Source organism: Phaethon aethereus, assembly GCF_964289735.1.
Source record: "Phaethon aethereus genome assembly, chromosome: 4".
NCBI lineage: Eukaryota > Metazoa > Chordata > Aves > Phaethontiformes > Phaethontidae > Phaethon > Phaethon aethereus.
The window spans coordinates 29,465,279-29,486,666 of NC_138578.1; the positions used below are offsets into that span (position 1 = coordinate 29,465,279).

Here is a 21,388-nt window from a genome sequence, read left to right on the forward strand (position 1 = left end):
GAACATCTTTAAAATTACAAAATGTTTCACTAAAAACATAGAACTGCAAATGTTATGAGCCAAAGACTAGAATAATTTTATTAAATTGCACTATTGACACTAATTTAGAGAGAGGAATGTTCATATACATTTTGTCTCAATACTGAGACCAAAAATTGAAGAATTCTGTAACCATGGAAGCATTTACTCCCCAAATCACCCAGAAACAATTCTTAACCACATTCCTATCCTATATACCAGTATGCTATGAGCTTGATGTAGTACCAAATACGACCATTAATTTGTGTACTAATCTAACACAAAACCTCCTCCAATCAGAAAAATTTGCAAATTAATCTCAAGCCATTATCTAAACAAACTAGCAGTATTCAATTAACATTGCACTGCTAACTAGATTATAATGAACACAATAAAATTTCCCAACTATGAAGTATTAGAAATGGAAATATCTGTAACTAGATAAATCAAAAAGAAAGGTCAAATTACAATTTTGAATATCAAAAATGACTCACAAACGTATTGAGGCTATGATGAACTCAAGTCTCAAAAAAAATCAGGGAAAACATTTCAAACAAGCATCATGAAGCTGGGGTTCTTGGCAATTAAAATTTTTACAATCAATTTATTAACTAAACAAACTAGTAGCACTTAAATACTCCACGTGATTCCTTGCAAATGTGGGTAGATTTCAGAGTCTTCTAAAATATGTCAACATCCCTGCTGTCAGGTATTTTTTTTTTCTTGGATAGGTTAGATCCTGCAGCTCTGATGCTTCAGCTTTTTATGGTAATCTCCTGTTAGTCTGTGAAATAGTCCACTATTTTTTGTGAAAACATTGAAATCTGCAATCACTGAGAGCACTCTAAATACAGTCTTGTGTAGAGAGCTGCTAGATCACAAATTCATGTTGAGTTCTGACTGGCCTCTGTTGCTGTAGCCCTTGGTATAATGGCTTTTATTTTTGCTGTGGCCACGTTACATTAGCCACAAGCACAAAATTTTGACCATATGCTTACGAGAACATGGTGCCACACAGGATTGCTATTTACAGCAACTGACCTCTGCTACCAAGAGCACAATCTTTTTGGTTACAGAAGATGACAACCCATGATTCACTTGCATTATTCTGCCAACTTACAGTATTTAATACAGATCCAAGTATAACCCTATAACCTATTGGCATATATAGCTACTTTTTAATACCATTTTTCACTAGCCTTTTAACAATAAAAATAATGAACAGCAGGACTCAAATTTTTAAACTTGTATCTAATTGCAAAGCCTTCCACTCTTTCCCACATAAATATGGTCAATTTTCATATATTATTAGGTGAAGTATATAGTTATCCATCAAAACCAAGATAAGATATATCCAATCACTAGTTTATCTACATTTGCTGTGAAAGCTATTGAAAGACCTTTTGAAGTTCTCTTAGGGAAATGAGAATAAAAATATAGAATACACGATTCGCCCTGGCAATATGAACAAACCTGTGTCTGCTTTTCTTTAGGGGGCTAATTCTTCATAAACTATCAACAATTAATTCTTCCACTTGACCTGGCCTATATTTTTGACATATATGAAAAGCCTTAGCTGTGCCTCCAATCATATGGTTCATTCAATGCAAGTATAAAATATCTCTGCCTCCCCACCACAGATTTTTCTGTTCTTAAATGCATTTGTATTTTTTTGTACCCTTTATAAAGTATTCTCCCAAACCAGTATAAAAGTTTCGAGTCTCATCCCATTACACAAAGAGAAGAAAACCCACCTATATAGCAGAAAAACTTCTCATTATACTAATAATTGGGAATATGCAACCTTTGTTGCTTTGCACTACTGTTGTCATTACTAACACCCACAAACCCTCCATAGCCCTTTTTGCAGCAGATCACAAAGTTCACTTTCTCCAAACCCAATACATGTTTTTTAATTTGTCCTTTATAATCAGACTGCCACATATGGTGTTCAGACCATGAATCCATAGCTAGCCTTTCCCTGAGTCCTCATGGACTTCTTAGGCAACAGCAATAAAGCCATTTATGATGGCTTTTCATTTAACACAAAGCCATTTCACTTAACACAAGCTTTTCAAAACAATATTAATCTTTTAAAATTCTTGGAATCCTACTAAATCCTTCTCATTTGCTTGGTATAATGGCATTTATGTTTGCTAGTGGCCATGTTACATAAAACACAAGCACAAAGTTTTGACGATATGCTTATGAGAACAGTAAAACTTAGTTTTATGCTCACAGTCACAGTACCTCAGAACTCCAGACACTTTAATGATAATTTTCAGCTTCTCCATCTCTACTCAGATCAGTATACTTTTTCTAAAGTATATTTTCATGCCCAGTGATCTTCAGTTGCTGGCGGAAAAAGCCAGATTAGAAATAATTCCCTCAGAACAAACGTTCAGAACAAATTCCAAGTAAGTGCAAATCCCTGTACCTTCTGTTCCAAACCTCTTTACTTTTCTTACCACTACTGTGGTAGGTAGTTAAAACTTCAGCTCTTGTGAAGGTGTGGTTTTGTTCATATATGCCCTGGGTGTGTTATTTCTGCTCTGTGGAATGGATGTTTTTGTTCAAGAGCGGCCCACCAGCTCTGCGTTTTTCCAAGGCTGCTTAAAGCCTCTGTCCGTGCATTTCTATCATCTACCCTTTTTGCATCTACTGCTTGCAGATATAGAGTGAATCACTGTTAAAACACTACCCAGCTGTTTACCACCTTTCTGGAGATTTTCAACTCCAGTAAGCCTTTAAACTACTCCTCCTAGTTAAGTGCTGCCTGAACAACGTGCTGCGTTTTGCCCCTGGCACTGTGCATTATTTGTTTTTCAGTAATGATTCACAGTCAAGGGTCTGATAGAAGCCTGTTTCACTGAGTGCCCGAGCTCTAACTAAACACATCATATTTCATGAGCCATAGCACAACACAATGCAGTCCTAGTGTAGTGTATACACACGCTTGCTTTTTGCAATTTAATTTACTAAAAAACTAGTAAGTAATATCATCTTTGCACTACATGGGTGTAATTAATATGCACAAAAGAAAAAGAAAGAACTATAATTGTTAATCTAGAAAAAAGGAGGTGACCAGTTCTCACTAACGAATTCAATCATGATTGGTTTCAGAATTCTGAAATCATCTATTTTAGATTTTTCCAGAAGGCAGTTTTTTTCCCCTTGTTCTGTATGTGCATGATTAGCTCAGGCCTGCACCTAGGTCTGTCTTGTTTAACTTTTCAGAAAAGAGGAATGGAGAAATCTATAAAAAAGCACTAGCTTTTACAGTTACAACTTCACTGATTTTGTTGGCAATGACAGGTGTCCCTAGGACCAGCTGGCCAGAATTGACTGCAGATCTATACAGCAGTCCTAGATTTTGTCACCTTTAACCTCTTCTCCTTCCAATACAAGACTTCAATTAATTTGGAAAGCACCTTGGAGTCATATAAAGTCTCCATGGAAACTTTTGTTCAATCGTTTGACCCATTTATGTAACACAGTACATACTATCAACTGGCAGCGTTTTTTTTAATGAAATATATTATTTAAAGATATTTGGAGGTTTGATTAAGTGACCCAGTTAGGAATCACACTTGTTATACTACTTCCATGCCTGATACAGATACTGATTTCTGTGTTTTCCTAGGTAGCCTGAAGGGAACTTGCTAGTGTATTCCATATGGCAGGAAACTTTCCTCTCTATTTTCATTCATGTGGCTCTCGGAAAGCTGTATTTATTAACAGCAGATGTATTCAGCTGGAATTCAGAAGGCCACAGGTCAATTCAGAACTGCAGGGCTTAAGCAGTTCTCTAATATTTCAAGAAGAGCTCCCAGGTCACCCCAAGACCATACAGGAACTGCAAAATAACCTGAAACGTCAGGAGCAAGTAAAATCAAGCCAATGTGGCTCCTAAGACTGCCATCATCAGAGTGCTAAGATCCAGTTATACGCCTCACACTCACAGCAAGAGCTATAGAGAACCATTAACAACTTCTGCCTGAGGACTACTCCCAAACCTCTGACATACGTACACTGCTGCTGCCAGCCTTACGAAGATTCTGGCACGTAGCTTATGGGCTTGAGGAAGGCTGCCCACGTTTGTTAGAGACACAGAATACAATTTCAATTATAGTGATGGTTATTAAACATGTATTATAAAGCAATCTATTAACATATTGGCTTTCTTCATGAAAGTGAACATATATATATAGCAATCGCTGCATATTCTTTTGAGTTTGGTAGAGTGTGGGAACTCAGAAACCATTTTTAAGTTTGCATCAAACGTAAGAAAAGGATAAGATTATTACTAGACATCCTAGAGTCCTGGCAATGAAATACTGAATCATTTATTGGAAAACAATATATGGGGGAGGGAAGAATAGAAGGCAAAATAAAGAGAGTGCCTTCTGTGCAGGGTCCTCAGAATTATAAATTGAGACCATGCATGGCTGTGTTAAACAGAACTAACACTATGCAGGGCAGAAATGGATTTTCTTAAGCAGATTCCATATAATGGGCTTGGTAACTTTGAGAAATGGCTTTCCTTAATGCTCATTCTATTGATGTAGAGCCTAAAGACAATTTTTCTAATTAAGCAATAAATTACAGCTGAAAAAGTCTGGTAAGTCACTATTAGATCTGTACAGAGCTCTGAACCTTCAGATTGCTGCAGACATGGCAAGCCTCTTACCTAGCTTTACTCATTAATTCTTGCTTCTCCACCTGATTTTTCTTAGGGCTTTGAGATCAAAAAGCCCCCTTCAGACCTCACGTCACTCAAAAGGTAGGTGGTTTTGGCTCACAGGTTATATTTACCACAATAACTTTAACAGCTCCTTAACTCTCCTAATTTTCCTTCATTTTACTCCATGAAGCTGAAAACCCCTTATTACAGTTTCGCTCTGTGGTTTTTTTTGTTTCTGTTTTTTCCCTTCTGAGGGGCTGGAGAAAGGCATTGTTGATATGCTATCTTTCTTTGTGCTCAACAGCTTGAAAGTTATGACAGATGTTTGATTCCTTACAGATCATTGAGAGGCAGCCAAAGGGCATGCTCCAAATAGTCTCACTAAGAGCATATCAAGGTAAACCTGCTTTTTGACAGTTATACATATACCTTTAAATTGCTTCAATTGACAGAGGCAAGATCCAAAAATTGCTTCTAGACTTTCCCTTGGAATGCCCCAGCAATCCTTCTTCCTGTAGTAAACCTGGAGCTAAGCAGATGATTTTAGATCATTTCACTTTTTCCTTTGCATTGTAAGGGCTTCTGAGATGTCTGTATTTGAGGAAGAAGAAATAGAGAGGCAACCTTCTCACCTAATAATACAGTTATTGGAACAGTCAGTGCAGAAAAGTTGATAGAAAGTGCAAGGAACAATTGTTTTAATGGACAACTATCGGGTAGCTTCTCCATGGGAAAAGTTCTTCCTTAACCTCATTGGTTAAGGCAATGAGGCAACTGATTGGTAACTCGGGTAGAGGATTCATGTCCTCGTGATGAAAACTACATACTATGTAGTGACTAAAGGTTCTCAAAATCCACAAAAATCTCTAGTCTGTTGGTCTTTCCCATGTTTGTAGCTTCAGTGGTATCTTAACTAGCTGAATAGAGAAATGACATCTTATACAGAACAGTATTTCATGTCAAATGTGTTTGTTCCTGTACCATGAGACAGGTTATACCTTTTAAACACCTCCTTAGGCTAGTGTAGAGTCTTTATCTACCTGAACGTACTTATTTCCACACTTCTTTAAAGATGCGGAGTGCAGATTTGACATAGGCATCCCATTGATTTCTACAACAACATAACCTGGCCACTTTTATTTTCTCTCACTTCTGTAAAGTATTGTATTTGCATTTTTCCTTAAAAAAACAGCTTAGCCAAGTGTTTTTCACATGTTCAAACAAATTCAGAGCCTAACAATGCAAATGAATACGAATGATTCTTTTCAGCCTAAATACTACTTCTGAAAAACTGGACACTACCCATCCCACCTTCCCCAAAAGTCCCTTACCTAGATATCTTTGCTGATGTTGCCCTGTCAACAAGCCAGTTGGAAGGACCTCTGGAAATATCTTGGTTTTACACTCCTAAATACATTTAAGAACAGAAGTATCATTATTTTACACTCCTAAATACATTTAAGAACAGAAGTATCATTACAGAACCCTTTTTCATTTTCACTGCTTCGAATTCACAAGCATTTTGCCTGAAATTCCATTAGTATTCAAGTTTCCCTTAAAAATTGTGGAATTTTTTTTTAAATGGTGAATTGCAAGTTACTGACTTGCACTGTGTCACTGCTACAGTTACAAAATATCAAAAGATGGGACAAAATACCATTTTCTTTGGAAAAACCATTCTAGTTCATTTTAAATTACACACAAATTTCAAAAAACATCTCATACAGAAGTAAGGTTTCCAAATCTGCAGTTCCATTTATCATTCTTTTTGCAAGAAGGTTGTACTCAATTGCATAGTTATGACAGAAGATTTAATCACAGTTAAGGTGCAAGGTTCTAGCCTGAATAAAAGTCTACACAGAAACTTTAAAAATGTGTTTAGTGTAATGACTGTGATTTTTTTAAAAATGAGAAATCTAGCCTTTTCTCCTTAAAGCCAAGCTTTTCCATGCTCAGTCTATACCTTATCTCTTCATTAAAATGTAAATTGTCTGACCTCAAAAGGCACTATGTGCCAGCAAGTTATTACTACAGGAAGCATGTCCCTCCAAGAACATGTGAAAGAGGGAAACCTTGTTCAGCCAGTAAAAATCAAAATAATGAACTCCCCAAAACAAGTCTTAAACATAAGACACCAAGCACTGATAACGGGAAGCCTCCCCACAAGCAATTTTAGAAAAGAAAGAGAACTCAGTGAACAAACATCTGATGGAAATCATAGGATAGCATTTCCATATCAGCTGGTGGAAGCTGACACAACAGCTCCAGTTCCTCAAGAAGTTTAAGAACTCAATTTGTGAATATCCAGTCACTAAAAAAAGTATCAAAGAATACATTCACTTATTCATTTTAGTTAAGGAACTTCCAGTGTACCAAAAGATGCATACAACCAACATTTCTGAACATTACAATACTGTGGCAAGACTAAAATCCCAGCAGGCTTCACTGAGGAATCACTAGTGGATTAGCGTGAAACCAGACTAATCCTCTTTTCCACATGCTCTTCCAGCTATTTGAAAATAATGAGCTATGAGCCAGTGCAATACTACAGTAGCATTTAAAGTAATTAAACAACTATTGATAGCAATCAGATTAATTTCATTTAAGATTCTTTAATATGTATCCACTTCATCATTCTACACGTGGTCCTTCCCCAGCAGAAAATTACTATCTCAGGAAGGTATTGCAACTAGGTTTAAAAATATAATAGTTTTATGCTGGGGAGCTCTGCCATATCATATAGCCTTTTACAGAAACACAATGCTTAACATGAATGTAAGAATAATAGTTCTGTGTTCAAAAAAGCTGATTCCTGATGAGCTCCTAGAACTCCCTAGCAAATCATGAGAATCCTTTTTGAAAGGATTCCTGCCGTCCAAAAACTTATTGTCATTTGGTGATAGTAGCTGCAAAGCCAGGTAAGACTCTTTTCACATGAAACAACTGAGGAAAAAAGTACCCTCAATTTCCACAATACACTGTGTTTGAAGTTTCTTTTCTATTTCATCAAGTTGAAGACACTTGAAGAAATTCTGTATTCTGGTTCAACCATTCACTTCAAAATAAGACAGAGGGGAGAGGTTTATAAAAATATAGCTTGGCATTTCAGAAACAAAAACTTCCCCCCTCCAACTTATCTAAAACATATGCCTTCCATAAAACAGGCTCTGAGTGAAAATTATGACCACCTGTATGATTATGTTTCTCTCTGCTATTGAGAGAACTGCTAACAGCAGTGAACTCATTAACTATGGATCTAGACTTTGCAGGATGTACTGCAACCGAATTAGAAAGGAATTGATGTAACTCACCCTTCTGGAAAAAAACAAGCTTCTTGTGAAAGGCACTGTCTCAATCTATGCAATTCTAAAGGAACTTCACCAATATGTACAGAATTAAATATCTATTATATTTTCAATAGCTGCCTAAGGGATGCTGGAAGCGGGCAGACAGAAAATTATACTAAACAAGAAATCCAGACAGAGTTTTGCTGGTGGCAGAGGAAGAAGACTCTTCCATCAGTCTGCTGTTCTGATGTGGATTATCACAAGCCTGGCCACAGATCTTCGGCAGGTTAAAAAAGCTCAATTAACCTGCATTTTTTGCCTTAAGATTTCAGGCAATCAATTCCAAAATTTTAGACGACATTTTAAAACTAAAGAAGAATTTGTGCTGTCTCAACTGTGCGGTGGCAATGTGAAATGATTATTTCAATTTTTATATTTAAATAACATTTATGTAACCCCCTAGGAATCTGCTTTAAAGGCCAAAGCCAACAATCAGAACTTATTTTCATTAAACAACCAATAAAACACTTTCTGAATTGTATTTTTCTTAGCAACTGTGATGTATACTACAAGTAGAACAGAGTAATCTTCCCGACTATGACACATTCAGCAACACTGTTCTTTGTTAAGGAAAGGAGAAACTAGCAACCAAAAGTGCTGGAACAAAAAAATTACACCCATACCAAAGCATAGATGCCTAAACTGGCTATCAGAGTGACCTCCAATTTTAAATGGTTAGGTCACAAATTGAACATACTCCCCTCATTAGTCACTTAATGCTTAGAAAAGTTCTCTCACCTATTTTTTTAAAAAGTCTTTCTTTGTGTACTGGGTAAGAACTTCATCTAAGTGATTTCTTTATTTTCTGGAGGCAGAACTTTTACGTAGGCTTAAAAGACCACAGCTGGTGATGAGAACAAGCTGGTGTCAAAGCAGCCTTCAGGGACAGAGCATATGCAAGAGACAAACATCTGAAATAGGGCCCGGATATCCTAGCAAACTACTGTGGCTTAACAAGGTACTACCTACCACGGGTACTGTAACAACTGACCCCAGATATGTTTTGAGGCTGTAGCTAACGGAAAGCAAAAGTACTTTACACTTTCTGACTGAGTCTAAGCCATCAGCTGCATCAACTAAACTCAAAAGGCTCATCATTTCCCCTGTTCAGATACTCTGAGATAAGGATTCCTGCCAAAATTCCCCCTGTCTGTCTCTCACTAGTTTTAAATTCACACACTTGATTCAAGCAGTTCAACCTAAAAGCAGTTATAGAAAATATTCAAGTACTTGGTTCTATAGAGAAATAAAATCACAAGACAAAGTAACAATTCACAATGTTATTGCAGAATGTTAAGTGATATCCCTCTTCCATGCTACAGAAGAGGGAATTACTTCATCTAAACTATAATGAAACATGTAGAAATTGGAAATTAATGTCCATTTAGGTGGCTTTGTGCTAAAACGCAAGAAAAACACAACTTGCTTTATAAACTGCTGGCACATTTGAAACTGAGCTTTATCATAATCTCCATTAAAGACTCTTTTAGGGACAGCTCCATCAATTTAGTACCTTTAACACAAATGGATCAAGTCTTGCAGTGTTCCCTCAGTGCAAAGGAGACAACTTCAAGGAGTGTTTGAAATGCAGAATTTCTGACAAAGGCAGACACTACACTACCACTTGTGGAAGCACACATTTATACAGGTTCTTAAAGGGTGTGATGTTTTAGCACTTAATGACCTTGCATATAACAATAGTACTAAAAGGGGGAAAAGCTCTTTCTCCCCACCATTCATACAGCTGTATCAACAGAAGCATACCACATGTTATGTGATCCTTCCCTTGTGCTTTGTTTTGACATAAATCAGGAGATCAGCTCCGAGCATGCCCAGCAGTCACTCCAGATCCGCCTTCTGTGGCTGTAACACTCCCCATATCAACACTGCCAGTGTCCAGTTCAGAAAAGAGGTTTTCCCCTTAAACAAGGACAGGAAACTTGTGCCATACAGATGACCCCATGTGCAAGTTAGCCAGCTCCTACAGCTCACTCTTGCCAACAGAGCCCTGAGCACCCTCCCAGCAAGCCTGCTGGACATGGGAGCTGAAGGGTCTTACCAGAAAAGCTGCATCACCAAAAAGCCCTGAGCACAGATCTGCACACCAGCCACTAAAGAGAGTTGCACAGCAGAGTCCAGGGCTTGAAGGTAGATATAGCAGCTGCAGTGTTCCCACTTCTTTTGCTGCTCTCTCTCTAACCATCTCAGGGAATTCTTACTCCCCTAAGGATTCTTCAGCACAAAGGCAATTGAAAGACTCTTTCCAGGATTTTGGACAACTTGAACATATGTTTTAATACACTCATTTTTCTGGAATCCTATTGCTCTTTAAGATAAAAGTGATGAATTACTGTGCATATTTTGTGGCTATTCCTTAAAGGAATGGCAAAACACAGGTAACAATTTTAAAACAGCGAGAGGTATGCCAAGTACAAAAGTACTTCTATTGTAGTAACAAGCAATTTCAATACTCCAGCTGTAACAGGAAGTTCCTGGAACATGGTTAAACTAAATTCTGCTTGGCTCAGAGCCATGCAAATATTTCTTTTCCACATTCCCATCAATTACAGAAGTACAGTAAGCGTTTGTGTTCTTAAGTGCACTATTACAGGGGACACAAATAAGCCATTTTTCTTCCAGCGGTTGGAGTTAACATTTCTAAAATACCGTATTACACATTTGGCAGACCTGAAACATATTCCAGTTTTTACTTGTGTTGCATTAGTAAGCCACGCCATTCAAATCAACTGAAAATGGGTAGTACGATTGCATGCCCTAACCAGACTACACATGCTTACAATGGTAGTAGAGTTGTTTTTTACTTCAGTGCTGGTGTAAGCACTTGCACTTGGGGCAGCAGTCATTATGAGCAGAGAGCAACTTTTAACAAAAGTTATGTGAGTTAACAACTCTTTATGTGCAAACAATAGCAGATATGTACCATGAAGGAACGATTTTAATGAAAAATTACATTGTATAAAGTCAGAGCTAGCATTGTAAATCCATGTTTTAGATTGATAATTTTATACTGAGACTTTATTAGGGCAATTAATAATCCTACTAAGAAAGAGGTAATTACATGCTTTGCATGCTTTTTAGAGTGAAATCTATCACTCTCACAAACACTGCCTTCTGTCACTGACAAAGTCTACCAAAACGTAAAAAGACTATAGAAAAGCAACATACTCTCTCGATGCATATTGGTTGTAGTCTGCCTGTACCATGTGTACTTCTCCTCTTACAGAAGCCTCAAACTATAGCATGAGGTTGAATATAAGTGCATTTCTATGGACAAAAAGAAAATTAGCCATTTTCTGAAGCCTCCAGTCCCATGTAGGGTGCACAACAAAGACACATCTGAAGTGCAGGGGGTGAGTTTCTACAACACTAGTATAAAAAATAAATTTGATTTCAACTATAGTATCAGAAACTGAGGTAAAAGCATCATCTCTGTAGTACAACACCCCTTTGGACTCTATCAATAGAAAAAGCTCTTCAGTGCTTTTGAGATGTGATCAGATTCGTTACCCAGTAAATGCAAGGAAATATTCCGTCACTTCAGAAAAGACACCAGAATACTTCCTCAATTAGGTATGAGCTTTCCTTAACAGTATTAGAAAAGGAGAAATACCTACTTTGCAGATATTGTCCCACCCTCAGTGTTTTCAGAGCCTGTATTGATAGCTGTTCAACAACAACGAAAAAAGTTAAACAATATATTCTCATTCAGCTCCTTGACCACTGCCAAAATATCTTACTTTCAGGTTCTAGAGTCTGCAATTTTCTTTCTCTTGAATTCACTGGAATAAAAAAAAATTCACTCATAAAACACTGCTAAAGCCATCTTCATCATTCAACACTGATCACAGTATACTTGTCTTCAGTTTTCCCAATGCCTCTCCTTCACCTTTACATTAGATGCCAACTGTATCAAAGGAAAAACTTTACCAATCCCTATGTCCTTGGCTCTAGAATTTTAATAACTAACCTCAGTCAGCCAGTGTTTCCGTTCCTTATGATGGCTCTTTCTACATTAAGCTAGCCTTCGGTTTCTTGCATTTTTCTCCTTAGTCATGCAAAACATTCTCCCTCACATAATCTACAGAGCTATTATATTTCTTCAAATGCCATCGTTGGTCTTATGTCTAACCATGGTTACATCAAGATGATTGGTTAACAGGAAAGTGAAACTTCTGGCTTTCTCACTCCTTGTATTTTCTCCTCCTACATGTCTGTTGTTACCATTTGTCTATGAACATGGAGTCCAACACAAAAATAATAAAAAAAAAATCATACCATCAGCAAAGCTGTGACAGGTCTTCACAACATAGGCTTCCATATGCCAACATTCACATCCTGTCTTTCTTTTGATAAATGATTTTCCTGATTTGTTCTCTAGTCTTTAAAACCTCTAGGGCAAGAATTATCATATTTGCTCATATTATAATTAGCACAATAAAGACTTAAAATAGGTTAAAGCTCTCAAATGTTACTACAGTATATTGCTTTTTATACTGCCAATTCTGTTAGATTTTATTGGCAATAGTTTGCGTGCTAGAACTGTGCACAGACCTTTATTCTATTATTATCTTTCATGTGGAAAGGCAACTATTGCCCAAAACCCCTCCTGCATACCTAGCTGAAGAAAGATTTACTCCATCTAACAAAGAGTGGTAAAATTCAGCGTTCCTTCACAGTGGACAGCCAAGGCAGGGCAACCACTCTTTGTTGAATGCTGAAGAGTAGCAATGCTAAGAGAGTTCAGAGTCACTTTTAAAGTAGTGTTCATAGCCTACTCTAAACAGTTGGGCTGGACTACTTACAAAATAACCATTGTTTGGGTGCTGAAAGCACCAATCTAGCTAGGCCACATGAGGTACTCATGATTCACTATTCTCCTTCCATTACATGCCTAAAATTCAAGCAGGGCAAAAACTCCTATCTCCACCATGACAGTGCACAAAGAAAGTGGCTGTACCCTGTTTTGACCCCTCTTTCTGTGACAGGAGGAGTATAATAATATTTTCACACATAAGGACTACAACATATTAGGCTTTACAAGAGAAGATACTGTGGGATCTCAGTAATTCATCATCACAGTCCCCTGGTTATGGATGACATATGAAAAAGCATATGGACTTACTGATGATTCTTTGATTAATTTTCTTAGTTCCCCGTGCCCATGCTTCTCAGCGATACTTGCTGGATCATCTCCATATTTGTTGGTTATTTTGCAAGCCTGTATGGCCTCAGGACAATTGAGCAGAAATGTTGCAAGGTTCTTTAATCCAAATCTGGCTGCACAGTGAAGGAGAGTAGGATATTCTTCCAAATAGCTATCTGTATATGGAAAAAAAGTTTTCATAAAGAACAGTTCTGCTTTTACAGAACACCTTCTTTTACAAAAGTCCTTTGAATATTTGTGCTACAGAATCAGTTATCAAACTGCCAATACAGAACTGGCATCCAAAGAACAATTCATACATATATTTTACATATATTCACATACATATTTTAATAAAGGAGCCTTCAGCATAACTAAGAAATCTCTTTTTTTTCTGACAGAGAAATTTTAAAGCACTGTAGTTCTATTGAGAAGTATGTTTTCTTGCAAGGGGAAGAAAATTCTACAGCCAAAACATGCTTTTGCTTAGGTGTATATCATTTAACACTTTAGGAGTATTTTTATTTTGAGACATTTGGATGGGACGTTTTTACAGGTTTATGGTGCTATGTTTTCATATTAAAAGACCTTTCTGAAAATTCACATGACTACCAGAGAGTTGCAAAAATTTGCTTGTCCCTGTAATGAAACAAATTAGAGAATTTGAACATGAATGTATCAGACAAAGGTTTTTAGGATTCCAATCCTAAATTTATTTTTCACCTTGGAGGACTGGGACAAAGCTAAACATAAGTCAGTTTATCATTTCAGCATAGTCCTGTATTCTAAGTCTATGAGTGGCCACAAGTTACATACAACAACAAAACAAAAAAATGGACCATAAACAATATTTCTCTCTGCCTTCATACTTTACTTCCTAATCACACATGGTTTCTTGTGTAGTGATTTGTCTACATATCAGCATTGTAGTGTATGTCTTTTCCAAGTATGCATCTAGCCTGCCCAGGCACCATCGACTTTTTGCACCCTCAGGGTCTTTTGGCAGTGTCTTTACTTACCCACTGTGTGAAGAAGTGCTTCCTCTAGTTTACATTGAGCCTGGCTCCTGCTAGGTTCAATTGATGGTCCCTAATTCATCTTATTCTCTAACCCTGTCTGCCTTCTCTGCACTTCTCATGATTTACTCATTCCCAGAATTTCTTTCTTGAAGAGCTCCAGTCTAATTAATTGTGCCTTATAGAGAATCAACTCCATCACCCCCGCTGCTCTTGTCCAAATCTTTTCCAGCTTTAAGGTAACTATTTTGAGATGCACATGATACTCAACTTGTGGGTGAGCCATGTAATTTATGCATTGTCATAATTATGTCCTGTTTTACCCTCTATTTCTTTTGTAATAATTCCTGGAATTTCATCTGCTTTTTGATCTGCTGCCTAGCAACAAGTTGATGTTATCACAGAACTGCATGGTCTTATTCCTCAGTGCCAATACCCTGCTCAAAGGCTCTCATCTTGTGTGACAACATAAAACTGCTTTTGCCACTTGCATCACTTTGTTTTTACCTACAGTGACTATCATCTGACATTTTACTGCATAATTACTCCATCTCCCAAGGCCTTTCTCCCATTTTTTTCCCCTACTAGCCCTCCTCCTTACTGCCCTGAATACTTTGTATCACTAGCATAAGTTTTTTTACCAAGTGTCTGGCTCCTCGTTTTGGCCAGTTATTCATCTATGCCCAATCAATTACTGACTTGATCAAGTTTGCTGACTCTTACAAAAAACTACAAGAATCTATAAAGCAAGACTTCACATTATAGAAAATTTATTTATTACAATTTCTATTAATTCATTTGGTAGAGTCAACACATTAACCTGCTTCTAGTTCTCAAAGTACCCAGAGAAATTGTGTTTTGGCATCACGATTACACCCTCTACTACTACAGGACTGAAAAATTGCACACTACTGTTCTAGGCTTGTATCTCAGTTTTCAAAGTAACACAAAACAGAGGTGCCTCAGAACCAACTCCAAAATCCCTTCAGTTCCTTTGAAATTGAGGTGTTTTTTCTGGTCACCACTCAACTCTTCCCTAGCTAGGTTTGATATTCAAGCAGGACTGCTACACTTGCATACTTTGAACATCACAGGAGACTACATCACTAATATTAAATAGCCAGCCACAGAGGATGGTAATAATCAAGAAATCAATTTCCTAAAACTAATGTTTTTTTCTATTACCCCCTGCAGTAAGCAGAAAAAAGGTTGTCTTAAGGTATGAAAACTTTAACAGCAGCACTGGTAGTGAGAGCTTTTCCATAATACTCAAAAAAGGCCTAAATGAAACAAATGTTTTTAACACCACATAAACAATATTATAGCACTTTCACCAAGAATAGGAGATGGAAATAGTTTCATTTGTTTATTATTTTGAGCATGAGTATTCCATCTGACCTGTATGCCTTCACAAATATTTGGGCTACACGAGCTTTGTTATAAAATCATACAGCCTCAAAATGTTGGTTCTAGTTATGACTATAGCAGAAGCCACCATTGCTACATACCAACAGTTCAGTCAGCAACTTTGTGCAACAATGCAACAAATTCCATACATATGTGCAGATACAAGCAGGACTATTTTATTCAGCAGCAGATTTTCTTTTTGTACAACACCCAATGAGATCTCTAGATTGAAAGGCAATTTCCAACACATATCAATCCTAGCATCAATATTACATCTCTGACCAAAGAAGCTACAAGGATTACATTATTTTCTTGGAAGTACGTTAAATCTAAAGACTTAATTATTGAAGTGTTAATTCCAGGATACCAATCTTGCTTGAGACATAAATCTACTGACAGTCATTATAAATAATTTCATCTTTTCTATCTTTTCACAGCAACCACTTCAAGAATGAGCATAAACGGGAAACTTCTGTTCATGGAGTAACTTAAATTACTTACTTTCACAGTATGAATTTCCACCCTATGATTAAAACAGGTGCAACAGACAAGAGTGCCATCAAAAGGCCCCAAGTCCAGAGAGGATAAATAACATAAGTTGTATTGGGATTACAAAATTATTGTAACCTATCTCCTAATTTAATTCAAGACCTTTCTCTGCGACATCTGTTGTTAAAGAAAGGCCTCACGTCCTAGGGTGGTTACATGGACCCTTTCTAGGGAAAAAAATGCACATCAGATGAGCACACACATGGCTTCTAGGGCTTCCTATTGCACAGATGCATTACGAGCGAAGAGGTGACTCCTGTCACACAAGTCCTACCACCCTAAGCTGGTGATCCTGGCTAACAAAACTCACCATTGTGCTCTCCTCAGCCAAATGTCCCTACTCCCAAATAAACAACAGAAAACTCTTCTCTGTTGACAAGAAATACAGGCTTCTAACTCAAGAGACCACCTGGGGATACTCTTCCTTTAAGGAATCCAAACATCATTGAACCACAACTATACCCAGTACCTTACTTTGGATTTCAGATGCTTTATTTTGGGCATGATAAAATTCCATTTCCAGCCTCAGCTGGGTACTAACAAGGTTGGGATTAGAAGAGGTGAAAGTTCTGTTCAGACTTCTTTTCCCTTCCCTTTGAGGAATTAATACTTGTCATGAGATTGATCCAGTTGCTGCTGCAGAGTTAAAGATTCAGCAATGAACAATATAGGAAGATAAAGCTTACAGCCACAACAGCTGCTGTTTCTCCCTTCCAGTCAGCCATGAACAGTTTCAGACATCAAACTGTACTAGCTATGCCCACAGATGGTTCATATATACCATGCAGAGTGGAGGCAGGGAGCCACGCAAACACCAAAACTTGTGGGGAAAGCAGGTATGCAGTTTTGTCTATTAGTCCTGGGCTTTGAGGTTCCATTTCATTTAATTATCTCAACAGTTTTGGACCCTAAGAGTGTCTTTGGGTTCAAGAGAAACAGATGTGCACTGTTTTTCCTTTAGTTATGTAGATCACCAGCCAGGATGAGGAGGCCCCTGACTTGCCACCTTGCTCCTCTACCCACTAAATGCCTCATAACTATCTTTTCCAGGTTTCAATATATGGTGGTATATTGATAAAATATAGAAAACAAGCAAGCCCTCAATCCACAGGCACTAACCCCATGTCACCTTCAGTCACCACAGCACCACCAGCCTTACTTTCAGAGAGGGAGGACCTCCACATCTTGTTTCAGTGTTGTGCAGGATTGGTTGCCCATTAGAGCAGATGCCAACAAAGGCTTTACTGAGTGATTCAAATGGATAGATTTAATTTCTTCTGTCCATGAAACAGAAGCCTGGTGCCATCAAGCTGTGACACAAATCAAAAAGTTATTGTGAGGACCATCAGATGACCATACTGAGATCCACCAGTTCAAGACAGCTTTTAACACTCATTTGCAAAACCTTTTTCAGGCAACACAAGTGGCAGGTCCCTGCACTTCCACAAAATAGGATGCCATCTTCATGGGCCAAACTTTCCAAGTCTTGCTATACCAACAGTTGCGATGGCTGCTGTTCCTTCAGCAACCTCAGCGCCCATTTCTATATGCAGGTGTAGTACCAGCAGTCCTTCTCTGCCCTGTATAAGCTAATGGCTTTGCCACCCATACAGTGAAGGGAAAAAAGAGGTTGTTGGATTTGACCTCTCAGAAATTCCTCCCCTAAATACATATTTAATTAATTTTTAAAAATATAGTAAGGTTAATGATGTCAAAAGAAGATTGAAGCCTACTGATCCTTCTTTTTGCCCTCATTCTGAAAAGAGGTACCACTAGCTGTTTAAATCCCTGACAAAAGTGAAGAAGTTATCTTTTTCCTGCAGGTTCTACAGCAAAAGTCAGTAACAACTAAGGGTACCATTGTCAAAATAACCAAGTAAGTATAATCCTCTGTAAGACCTACTTGTGTGTGGTGTTTTTTTTTTTTTAATTACACTTGTTCACTTAATTGCCAATTCACAAACTTCAGTGAGCTCTTAAGACAAATTAGATGTTCTACTGCAAAAAAATTTCCACCATACTGTGTTTAACTGCTTTAACTGAAGTTTTGTATTATACACAGTAGCAAGATTCTGTAATTATTTGAAAGCACACATACTTGAGGCAGAAAATACCCTTCTTGAACTAGCAAGTTTGTCACACTGAATTGGGGAAAATTGCTGGGACTTTTATCAGCTGTGAAACTGGAACAACTGATACATTTCAGCCAAACATATAGAACTAAACAAAAATAGTAGTTATTAAGGTAACTAGAAGCAAACAGCTTTTACTCAGTAGCAGTCCTTTAATGATAAATGTTAACAGAGAAAAGCTGCCACTGTTTGGCAACTACACTAAGAACTAGTTAGCTGATGATCCTAAGCGGGAAGGAAAGGTTAAAGACAAAGTGCCCAAGTGGCATATTTTTAATATTAAGGTAGCTTCTTCAACTTTCAACTAACTTTGAGGCCAGTGCTTGCTTTTAATTAAAGTTGTAGTTGACATACACAAGGTTAAAGGGGAATTGCTGTTTTGGATGTTTTCTGCTGTCATAATCCCCTCTCTACTCTTCTCTGCAGAGCATTCTGGAACACCTCTGCTATAAAACAGAGCATAAAATCTAATATTACTATATTGTAGCACTGTCTTAGCCTGCGGGATTCTTCATAAAATTGCAGTAAGCAAACAGAACAGCCTACAGTGATATTTCTGCAGATCTTTTAAGACATCCTTCTTTTATTTCCCAAATTAGTGATACAGGACATTACTCCATTTTTAGGAATTAAAATAAACACTCAAAATGACAGTGTCAATATCAATTAAACCAAAGAAATACGTGAAGTCCCATCTGTTTCTTCTCCCCCAGTCTACCTTCTCTCCCATCGTTTCACTAGCAGCTGAAAACGCAGACTCTTATTTCCTCTTTTGGAATAGATGTTTCAGCTTGATAGAAAAAGATTTAAAGAAATCAGGGTAGGACTTGTTACATTGCTAGCAGTGTTAGGTGACAAAACCCAGTATTTTCTACAAAAAGAATAAATTCAGGACTTTTCAAAAGCCTTGATGTTTGAGTTCAATCAGAGCAATAATAACAGATAACTTGTAAAAAAAGGAAAATTCATTAGTATTAGAAAAAGAAACAGGTTTTCCTCAAGTAAATTGCCATCTCTTGGACAGGAATCAATGCACCAAGAATTCCAAAATCTGAAGATTCAAGAGCAGAATCAGAGATTCACAAAGTTTTGAAATATGAGTTTAGATTTGTTAGTATGTTTTGACTGTATTCTATTACCAGAATATAAATGAATAATACACATACAAGGTATCCTGAAATCAGTTTGGTATAGAACACACAATATTTGTGACAGTACCTCCAGCTTTAGTTACATGCTTCCACAAGGGATGGAGCGCAACACCACTAAAAATCCCAGATGTGCCTTCGCTCTATCTTTCAGTTAATGTTGTTGTTAAACACAATGTTTTTCCAGTGGCTTCTCTTCAGTCTGCATTTAGCTTTCTCAGCTGACTGGACTTCCAGTATTCCACTTCAGAGACTGCAGAATAATCTCTTTAAATACCACTCATTACTAAAACTTTCTTCCCCTTGATAAGCTGAATAAAAGTCTTAATTCTTCTATACTGCTAGTAGGCAATACCCATGCATAATACTAAATGTATTTTGACAGCTTTCAGATATATTTTATGTAGTTCTAAAGAAGATAAAAGTATCTTACAACAACAAAAAAGCAATTAAAACAAACAAAGGCACAGTTCAGGTCTGAAGTGCACACTTTGTTTCTGACAAGCTTTTACATATACAGCAGTTCCAACAATATTTTTCTGGTAGAGACTCCCGATTTACTTTTTGGTGACTACAATAACTATTACAATAGGATGCTTCATCAAACACAAACAACCGAAACTTATCTTCTGCATGGCAAAATACATTCCAATGGCTATCATTGGAAACCATGATGCGTAAAAAAAAAAAAAATCAGCACAAATTTCTATTTTTACCATTTCCAATTGCTGCCTTGTATAAATTGATTTCTTTTGAATAATACTGACAAACTTAAGAGGAGGTCAAAAAACAAGCAAAGATATAGCGTCACCATTGCCTCCATTTAGGCAGAGATGTAATTCCCTTCCTGCATGTAGTCCAACAAGTGAGATCCCGTAGAGAAAGAACATACATGTTAAAGTCCTTGCTGGGCTATAGCCCTAGGTTTTCACATCGCAAGCAACTTCACGAAGTCTGATATGCTGCTCAAACAATTCTCTTCGCTTAGATGCCAAGCGATTCAAATTTCCAGAATACATTTGTGATTCATGGCATCTTTTGAAAAACTTCCCTTATCAGAAATCATTATATCCAATGACATACCTGTCCTAAGCAGGTAAGTTGATATGTTACCATAATATCTAACAGAACAAGTTTATCAGGACATCTTGCTTTTTTTATTGGTATTTAAAAGAAATCAGAATACTGAAAATCACAGAATCATTAAGGTTGGAAAGGACCTTCAAGATCATCAAGTCCAACCATCAACCCAACACCACCATGCCCACTAAACCATGTCCCAAAGTGCCACATCTACACGTCTTTTAAATTCCTCCAGAGATGGTGACTCCACCACCTCCCTGGGCAGCCTGATCCAATGCTTGACCACTCTCTCCATAGAGAAATTTCTCCTAATATCCAATCTAAACCTCCCCTGGTGCAACTTGAGGCTATTTCCTCTCATCCTATTGCTAGTTACTTGGGAGAAGAGACCAACACCCACAATATAATCTAATAATCTACCTGAATTATACCTATAGAAATATTAATAATATATGTATCTATAGATATAATGTATATACATATATCGATATATCTATTATTATATCTATAATCTAGCTGAATCTACCCCAGGGAAATAACAATGGATTATTTTACCTGAAGCACACCTTATTTATAGGCAAGCTTGCATATACGTATGTTGTATAGAGATTGGTAAAACACACACATTTATGAGACCTGTTTATATTTATAATAGGTCAGGTATAGCAGACTAGTCATTCAGGAAAAGATCATATTAAACAAGGAACTACTCATAAGGTCTGTCACCATATGCTCAAAGTCTCCAACTTAATTTGAATGAATGGAAACTGAAAGACCAGTAAACAGCCTCAGGTTTTGCAAGAAAAAACACTATAAATATGATAATGTATGTACATGATA

At 37.2% G+C, this 21,388-nt stretch overlaps 1 protein-coding gene across 1 annotated transcript in view; it reads right to left on the reverse strand.

Moving 5' to 3' along the window:
- Window positions 1-21,388, reverse strand: part of BANK1 (B cell scaffold protein with ankyrin repeats 1) — a gene marked incomplete at both ends in the record, with an annotated part of 148,696 nt that overhangs the window by 68,553 nt on the left and 58,755 nt on the right. The window contains one exon of the mRNA XM_081998878.1: window positions 13,193-13,389. Within this exon, the coding sequence (XP_081855004.1) occupies window positions 13,193-13,389 (197 nt within the window). The remainder of the gene's footprint in view (window positions 1-13,192; window positions 13,390-21,388) is intronic.